General features: G+C 32.6%; 1 protein-coding gene across 3 annotated transcripts; it reads left to right on the top strand.

Moving 5' to 3' along the window:
* The first annotated feature begins 878 nt into the window (after positions 1–878).
* LOC126703196 (WUSCHEL-related homeobox 1-like) lies at positions 879–3,770 on the top strand. Of its 3 annotated transcripts, none has more exons than XM_050402150.1 (4): positions 879–1,713; positions 1,817–1,993; positions 2,363–2,439; positions 3,001–3,770. In XM_050402150.1, the coding sequence occupies exons 1-4, from the start codon at positions 1,512–1,514 to the stop codon at positions 3,499–3,501; spliced, it is 957 nt and encodes a 318-aa protein (XP_050258107.1). In that variant the 5' UTR covers positions 879–1,511; the 3' UTR covers positions 3,502–3,770. The 3 variants fall into 3 exon arrangements, with proteins under 3 accessions (XP_050258107.1, XP_050258106.1, XP_050258105.1); XM_050402149.1 differs by having other exon boundaries at positions 1,820–2,134; XM_050402148.1 differs by having other exon boundaries at positions 881–1,713; positions 1,817–2,134.
* The last annotated feature ends 6,129 nt before the right edge of the window (positions 3,771–9,899 follow it).

The following is a 9,899-nucleotide window of genomic DNA, read 5'->3' on the forward strand; positions in this document are numbered from 1 at the left end:
CTAGTCTGGACTCTGGACACGGACACAGTCACCCGAGCGTGAAGTCATTCCATCATAATTACCAAGGGCAAGGGACTATATCTGGAAGAAAAGTGAGATATATAGTACTGCATGCCCCTAGGTCAGGGCAAAAAATAAGAGACCAAGAAAATTTTAATTTTTCAAATTAGGGAGTGCAGTGAATTAGGTAGATTCCAAATGAGGCACAGTATATATATATTTTTTAATATAAAGAAGAGGCATAGTCATTTTAATAGCACATGAAGGTGTCATATCATTCTACCATTTCTCAACCTAGAAGGATAATAACGCATGTAGCTAGTATAGTATTTTTTTTATGAGCACTAATTATTTTACACGTATAAAGTGTGGGCATTTTTTAAAAATGCGGATATTATGGTTATGCAAAACGTGGGCATTAATTGTTCAGATTCGTGCACATAAAGAGGTGAAAATTCGAGAGCAAGATACTTTTTACCGTGATGAGTTAAACTTATGTGCTAAATGACCCTACTAACTCCAGTAGTAATGCATCTCACACCGGTTAAACCCAAGCATTAAGTCAAAGCAGAGAAGATGGAGGAATATATGAGAAGAAAAAGATCTGTACATGCAGTAAAGTGAGAGAGAGAATGGAATGATGCATGGACAGTAAGTAAGTATGTTAGAATGGTAATGTATATTTGAAGTATTAATTAAGTGAAAAAGAAAAGAGGGAGGAGGGGCAGAGAGAAAGGAGAGGGGCAGTTCGGATTGAGAATAAGTGTGAAAGGCACGAGACGTAAAGAGAACAATAAATGAGAGAAGGGTAAAGAAAGTGTGATGAGGCTTATGATAACCCTCATCATCGTCACGTCGTTTTTCCTTCGCTACTCCCAAAAACCCTCCCAGAATTCCACGCTTCCTCTTCTTTCTCACTCTCAGCAACCCTTCTTTGCCTTTTCCTTCGTTTTCTCTTTTCTCTTTTCTTTTATATTTTCATTTTTCTTTTGTCTTCTCTCTCTAGCCTAGTCAACCTCATATGTGTTCCGCACTTTGTTCCATATTAAACCAACACCATTCTCTCTCTCTCTCTCTCCCTCTCTCTCTAAAGTGATCAATCCCCATCTCTGATTTTCTGATACTCAAATACTCACTATTTCAGCTTAACTAACCAAATTTCAGTATTTTCTCCCTCTTTAAAAGCATCAATACGTACTATTTATAAACTATATGTCTATTTCCTATGTGAGGGAGGTAATGATTCCTATTTCATAACCCCACCAGTCTTGCATGCTCTATTCCCATATTTACTACTCCAACACCATTCTTTAACCCACCGTATCAAAAACCCTTTTCCCCTCTAGGGAAAGAGAGAGACTAAGAGGTGTATTTAATTAAAGCCCCACTTTACTCTCCTGCTTCTTCTTCCATTACATATACCTCTTCATCTACATCACAAAGCCCCTTCAATATATTCAGCTCTACTTATAGAGAGAGAAAGAAATTGTTCCTTCTTTTAGTCTATCAAAATGTGGATGATGGGTTATAATGATGGAGGAGAGTTCAACATGCCTGACTCATTCAATGGCCGGAAACTTAGGCCTCTCATTCCAAGGCCACTGCCTTCTACCAACAACATCAACAACAACAACAACAACTCGACCACAAACACTCCCTGCTTAAGCCGTATTCATGGCACCGATTTCTTTTCACAATGTCAACATCTGCAGGGTATGTAAATAGTTTGTCATTTATATGTGTATATTTGTGTGTCAGAGTGATTAGTATTTTTCCTTGTGTATGTTTGTGTGTTTCATTTGGCTATTTGTTGCAGCAGCTGTGTCTGAGCAGAACAAGATGAGAGAGTTCAACACTCCACCTGTTGTGGTGAGCTCAAGGTGGAATCCAACACCGGAGCAGTTGAGGGCTCTTGAAGAATTATATCGACGTGGGACTCGAACACCGTCGGCTGAGCAAATTCAGCATATTACTGCACAGCTTCGGAGATATGGTAAGATTGAAGGGAAGAATGTTTTCTACTGGTTCCAAAATCACAAGGCCAGAGAGAGGCAGAAACGCCGCCGTCAAATGGATTTGGCTTCGGATGACCACCACCGTGATAATATTGAAAACTTAAACAGGAAAGAATTAGGTAAAACCCATGTAGAATAATTAACTTTAATATATTATTATTATTGTGATCACCACAGCCACTAGTATAGTTCATGTTAGAGAGAGAAAGAGAGACAGGACAATTTTGTATGGCTTTTTGCTTTACATTTTGTTCTTAGATATGTTTGATTTGTATTACTTTTTTCTATTCTGATTGTTGTTTGGGATGTAAAAGTTGTATTCTTTTTGTTTTTCTTTTTGTCTACAGGGGCAAATAGGACAGTGTTTGAAGTTGAACAGACTAAGAACTGGGCACCCCATATAAACTGCAGTACGCTTGCAGAGGTCTATTTCTACCTTCCTTTGTCTGTCTTTTTATATACTCTATTCCTCCTTTTTGAACTTGGAATCCCTTTAGTCTCAAAAAAGTATGTAAGAAGCAATTAAACTTGGATAATTTGCATATGATTACTAGCTAGATCATTGTTGAGTTTATAATCTTAAAAAGGTGATATATTCACTAGGGAACCAACAAAATGCTTTGTTTGTTGGGAAATGAAAAGGTCCAAAAGCTGCATTCCTTCCTTTCTGTCGGGGCTTCTGTTATGAAACTTAGCTGGGATTTTGGGTCCTGTGCTTTTTCATGTCAATTAGGCCAGTACTGTTTAGGGCACCCCTTAACATTCTACAGAAATGAGCACCTTGTGAGTGAAAGGACCATGCTAACCCTAGCTGAGACGCTAGTACTACTTTGTTTTTCATGGACCATGAGCTTTGTCCTAAGTACTGACTTTACTTCTCAAGACAATTAAGGAGCGCCCAATTGAAATTGTCTCATTCTATTTATCAAAAAATGTTTCAGATTTGGAGATTTCATGTGATTGCATGTCTATAATTATTTTTCAGGAATCTGTTTCAATACAAAGGTCAGCAAAAGCAGCAGTGGCAGAATGTATGACAGATGGATGGATCCAATTCGATGAAGGAGAATTACAGCAAAGAAGAAACTTTGTGGAAAGGAATGCCACGCGGCAGATAATGCAGTTGACTTGTCCTCCTCATCTCACCCACCTCATAAACACCCCTACTTCATCTACTACTACTGCTACTACTACCACAACCCAAGCTACAGTGAGAACTACAATGGAACAAAAGCTCATTAAGACTCGTGACTTGAACATCTTTATAGCACCCTATAGAGAAAATGGTATCAACTACTTTAACAGTAGTGTCAGCAATGAAGAAGATGGATGTGGGGAATCTCAAACTCTTCAACTCTTTCCACTTCGGAGCAGCAGTGATGGCAACAATAACATTAACGAAAGGGAGACTGATATATCAGTTTCAGCCATGAATGCCAACTTCACTCCTTTCCAATTTTTTGAGTTTCTTCCATTGAAGAACTAAAACCAAAGGGAAATTACTTTATGGGGGGTGACAGCCAATGGTTCGCTTATCAAATTGCTATGTATGGAAGATGATAGGTTGAGTTTGAATGTTGTAATCTTGTTGGAAAATGGGACTTTTTTTTTTTCTTTTTCTTTTTTTTCTTTATTGCTAATGATGTAACATTTCATGGATGTGCAATGGTAAGATGCGGGGTATAAAACAAGGTTGCCTTAAAATGCATTTGGACCATGTTGGTTGAATCAATGAAAACAAAACATTTTAGAGAATATTACATAGGCTAAATGTTGACAGATATATAGGCCTTGTTTTAGAAATTTGAAATGTGTCATGTGCTTGCAATATTTATGAGAGAGAGATGGGTCATCGAATGGAGGTCTGAAATGGAAATGTATGTGAGTTTGATGTTGGAATAAGGGATCTGATTGGAAATTAGATGTGAAAGACTTTGACGATGATGTGACCATGAATATGGGTTAGAGGTACCTCGTTCATTCGTTACATATGAAGTGTGATAGATGGTACGTGGTAGATTTCATTAAACCAATCTCGGTGAAAGAGCAAGAAAGCTTATCTAATGTATGGAAAAAGCTTAAGTACTGCATGCAAAGTAAAATGGTAAGAAATGAAACTTAACCGTTGAACTTCATTTATATATATAGAAAAATAAGGATCCACTTTTAAAACTGAGTTCTTTTTTTATTTACACTAAGAAAAAAAAAACACCTGTATAAAAACTAAAAAAACCACCGTGACAATAAATATTATTGGTGTCATATAAGATCACACTTAGAAGGAAGAGAAATATTGAAAATGGTGAATATAAGACTAAGAAAGTGAGAATCAGATAGAGAAAAATGTGAGAGGGAAATACAGTGGGGAAAAAAAAAAACCAAAACCAATGAGATAAAGGAGTTTATTTCATTCTGAAAAAAAAAAAAATAATAATAATAATAATAATATGCCCCACTTGACCTGCCCCACACACACACACACACATATATATATATATATATATATATATATAAATATATAAGATAGAAATTCTACTCTAACATAATCTAAGTGTATATGTATGTGAAATTCTCTCTTAAAGACTTGAACCCAGCCCTTTCCCCCCCCCCCCCACAATATTTCATAAGTACTTATACTTGTGGAGTGACCATCGCACTAGGTGTACGCAATAGTTGACCTGCCATTTAAACCTTACCCATCATATCCATTTTTATCTTTCAAATTCAGGTAGATTAATAAGTTGTAGTCTAATTTTGCCTGATCTAAACATTATAATGGTTAGGATAGAACATTAGATAGAGTTCTTAAGCAGGATTCAAATCTAGATTTATTATTTGATTGTAAAAGATTTTATCAGTTACCTAATTAACTGCTACTCACATTTTTATTTTTATATCTAGGGAAATCTGTACTTAAACAATAATATTATAATATCATTCCTACTAAAACTTTATTAAGTCGTCCCTGTTTCAGAATTTTTTTCAGGTCTTATTGAACTCCACAAAACAATTATGGGTGACTTTCCTTAGTATTCAAGTATCATGGTCCATACTCCATAGTAACCAATTATGAGGTACTTAATTGAATTACGATTATAATCCATGATAATATTAGTTTGTTAATTGAACCATATAAGAAAATGAATTTATGGATTAAATAGTTAATAAAAACTTATTAATATGATCAAGGATAGAGCTAGAATTTCCTTTTCAGTGGGCCGGCCAAAGCACAAAAATCAATTGAATCATATAAAAGAAAAATAATTATACAAAAAATTCAATAATAAATTAATATATGAAAAATAAAACTAACATTTATTAATTGTTAACAAATATAAATAAAATAAAAGACATAACAATATTCTTAATACGTTTCAATTTAATCATTTATCAAGATGTAACTTCGCATTATATATTTTAAATCCCACAAACCATATATTGATTATGTATTAAATTTCGTAGCAAGTTCCCACAATGCTAATGTCATACGTGCTATCTCATCCCTAGAGGTAAACCAGTCATTGCTTGGGAATGTTGTGGATGATATCCAACAGTTGCTCTATACTTTGCATTGGGTGGACATTTGCAGCACGAGGAGGGGAGGAAACAAGGTTGCACATGTTCTTGCACAGCACGCTAGAAATATACCTGATGATATGTATTGGATAGAGGAGTTACCTCCATTAACAATGGAAACTTTGTATCAGAATGCTATTAATGAATGAATGAATGAAGGTTTTTTTTTTAAAAAAAAGTTAAAGGTTATCCTAAATTCTCTTACATAAAAAAGATAATGTTATCATATCTTATCTGGTATCTAATTCCAAAATAACAACAAAAAATATTGAAAACAGAAAAAATGATGAAATTAAAGGATGTGAATGAGAGAAATATATAACGTTGGTAAAATTTAAAAACTAGACAATTTGACACAAAAATAGTACTTTAAATTTGACCATCTCAAAATGACTCCGCATTATATTTTCGCTCGATCATAGCTACCAAAAAAAAAAAAAAAAAAACATTTTCAGAACATAATTTGTTCCCCTTTCTTTTAACTGTATCAGCACCGAAACATACAATCATAATTAGACTTCACTTAATTTTTAAAAATTCTATTCTTATAATTGAAATTAGTAAATTGACTAGAAAAAAAATTAAGGAAATAAAAGGAAATGATATATTTTTCAGCTATTATATATACATGAAATATGAAATAAAGTTAAATTATCTATAAAAATAATTAAATATAGCATTTTAAAAATAAAATAAAACCTGCTATTAATTAGGAAGAAAATCTATAATGAAATTACAAAACAAAATATATTGTCAATGTTAATAATAGATCTAGCACTAAAAAATATTTATCTTTGAGATTTGCACGTCATGTTGAAGTGTAATGTCATTAGTATTTTCATGAACAATAAAGAAAATCTGCTTAACTTTTCGCATACAAATATATGTTAAAAATGGGTAAAAAAAAATTAAATTATCTAATAGAGACATGGAAAACAGGTTAGGTCAATATCACTTATAAATCTGAAGCGGTGTAAACTTAAATGGGTTGTTATTCCCTTTATCCTTACTTGTTTTCCTAGTTAACATAAATTTTGCTAACTCTAATTAAACGTTTTTGGAGGGGGAGAATATAATGAGTTATGGAAAATTTGATTAAAGATAGAAGTAACTCTTATTGATGAAAAGATAAGGGGGAGCTATTTGATATAGTTTGGTCATATGAAGATGAGAGAGATTAATGCATTAGTGAGAAAGCATGCGTTAGTTCAAATCAAGGGAATGAAAAGAAGTAGAAGAGTACCTAAAATAAAAATATTAGAAATATCAAAAAAATGAACATGTCAATGAAGGAAATAATAGAAAGTATGATTTAGGATAGAATAGAATGAAAAAATAGAATATATGTGACACATCCTTGCTAGTCTATTAAGAATCTATAACAAATCCCAAATTTTTCAGACCAAGATATATGATTGTTTGTTATTGTTGTGATGAGTATTGGCAAGATCTAATATGTACTTAGATTTTTTAAATTGAATGCTCACGTTAAATATGGAAGTTTTCTCTAGATTGTTTGAACAACAAGGTAATTTCCAATATTCAAGTAAAATAGAAAGTTTGTCTAGTTCATACAAATTTAATACTACATTTAAATATAAGAAATGAAATCTTAACTATGGAATGCATTCTATCCATTATAAAAAAATAGGAATAACCACCGCATACCCTTGGTGCGGTGGTCACTTCACAAGTATAAGTGCTTGTGGGGTATGGGGGATAAGGGTCAGGGTTCAAGTCTCCAGGGAGGAGTCACATACATATACACTTAGATTAGGTTAGAGTAGAAATTTTATCTTGTATAAAAAAAATAATAATAAAAAAAGAATAAATTCTATTCCATCTCTAACCACATAAATTGCAATCAAATATTATAATATTAAGGCATGGAGAATTCTACTATACACTTTTTTGCACATCATAAGTATATAATCTTAATTGTTATAAAATAAGTCGGTTCTAGTTAATTCAACCCCTAAAATTCATAGATTGAAACCATTTCTCTCAAACAAAATTGTTATAAAACTATGTATCTTTATTTATTATATATTTTATAATAGTAGATTATTGGTTAACATTAGGTATATATGGTATATACAAAGTAGAGAGATGATCCTACGACATTAAGATATTATACTCTTCTCCCAAAAAAGAAAAAGAAAAAAAAGAAGAAGCTTGTTTTAGATTGGGTTGGACAACTAGACGCATAACCAGAGAACCGAATACAGTCATCCGAATACAAAACTTTTAGGCCTAGAATAGAACAAATTATTTTTGGACCCTGAACTGAACCAAAATAGTCAAGAGCAAATCAACACATATTAGTCATTTTGGTTCGGATCCCAAGGTAGTCAAGACTCAAGACCCAAGTTGCACCCCTAAATGGCGATCATTTCCCTTTTTCCAAGCCGAAGGTGCCAGTTTGGTTGCTATCAAGTCTGTAGAGGTAAATATTTTGTTCAAGTCTTCAATTTAAGTACAGCAATCTCACGAGGCTTTGCACAGCCTTTAAAAGTAATAAATATAAAAGGAATACTAGACATGAGTGTTGAGTTATTACTTATTAGAAGCTTGTTTCTCATAGGCCTTTTTACCGTGGTACTTTGGGTTAAATAATGTGTTTGAGTTTGATGAAAGAGTGTAATTAAGTGTATGTGTTTAAAAGTTAGTTTGTTTCTTGAAAAATAAAAAATAAAAAAGCCTGTTTCTCACAAAACAAAAAACAAAAACAAAAACACTTTGCCACATAGTGTAATCAATGCATAAGTTTCAAGATTGATCACACTTGGAAATAGAGATAAAGGTCTAGGAGTAGTTTCACTGTTTCAGTATAGAGTTGTCAAATTTGTGATTGAGATATGAGTGTCCAAACTTCAGAGACATTCCTTTAATTAATTCTTTACCACGTTAAAAGTGAAATCTAAAGGTCTTACATTTTTATTTTAAAAAATTATGCCATGATTTCTGGTTTTAAAAGGCTAAGATGGAAAGTCCTTATTGGAATCCACTAAAATATTTGTATAAAAAAATACTCATTTTTACCATAGTGTTAGAGATATATTAGACATAGTAGTCTAATGTAATAAGCCCAAGCCTACTCCTACTAGTACTATTAGTCTAGAGTTTAATCGTCTATATATACTCATATTAGGGTTCATTGTAATACAAATTTTGTACTATACTCTTATACAATAAAGATGTAACCCTTAAGGGTTTTCTCCATGGACATAGGCTGACAAGACTGAACCACGTAACCCTTGTGTTCTTGGTATTCTTATTCTATACTTCCCCTTCTGCATCTACTCTAGCATATATAACATAGTATAACACATCGCATTACTAATATATTTAACACTTAGAACTAGATTATAACAATGTTGAATTCTTTAGACTGAATTTATCACCCATTTGTCCCCACCAAAATTTATGTATCATATATTCAATATACTTACAAAGATCAAGAGTCAATTTAAAACAACTCATAACAAAGGTGGGAATAGCCTGAACATCTGATTTCAAAAGTACCTCTCTACCAACTTGTAACAGTAGCTTCTCTTTCCACCCCTGTATTTTAGAGCACACACCACACACACACCTTTCCACCCCTGTATTTTAGAGCACACACCACTATCGTGTGGTGCGTGCTCTAATGCTCTTATCGACATTTTTTTTCCTTTCAAAGTAACTTAAAATCTTAAACAGTTAAATTTAAAGAAATGTTACTTTGGACATCATTATGACAATGCTTACTTAACCCACTAAACATCTAATAGGAGACAATATAAGGAACACAACCAAAAGCTTTATAGTTCAACTCATACATTTTGACGGAGACATCTATGATTCAAATCTCATCTCTTCCAATTATCAAAATATTTTAATATATATACATAATTTTAAAAATCAAATTATCAAAATATTTTTATATATACATAATTTTAAAAGCTATATTAATGTACCTCTTATTTGGATAGGTATGTTAATGTACCTCATTAAATTTATATAACTTGCATACAACGATAGAACCACACCCAAATCTATTTTGATCCTATCTTTTTCTTTTCTTTTTTTCTTTTTTTTTTTTATATGATAACTCTCGAACCTCACCCAAAAATCTATTTTGATCCTATCTTTTTGTATATGATGACTCTCTTGCTGCCCCAATTATAAAATGAAAACAGTATAACCAACTTAAAATCATATCTTCAATTCACGAATACAAATTCACCTGTGTGTACGGACGTGTGTATGCAAAAAGGTGTGTAATTAATAAACACTGCCTAAATGAAAAATATATGTTAAACCATT

Source organism: Quercus robur, chromosome 10 (genome assembly GCF_932294415.1).
Source record: "Quercus robur chromosome 10, dhQueRobu3.1, whole genome shotgun sequence".
In the NCBI taxonomy this organism is placed as follows: Eukaryota; Viridiplantae; Streptophyta; class Magnoliopsida; order Fagales; family Fagaceae; genus Quercus; species Quercus robur.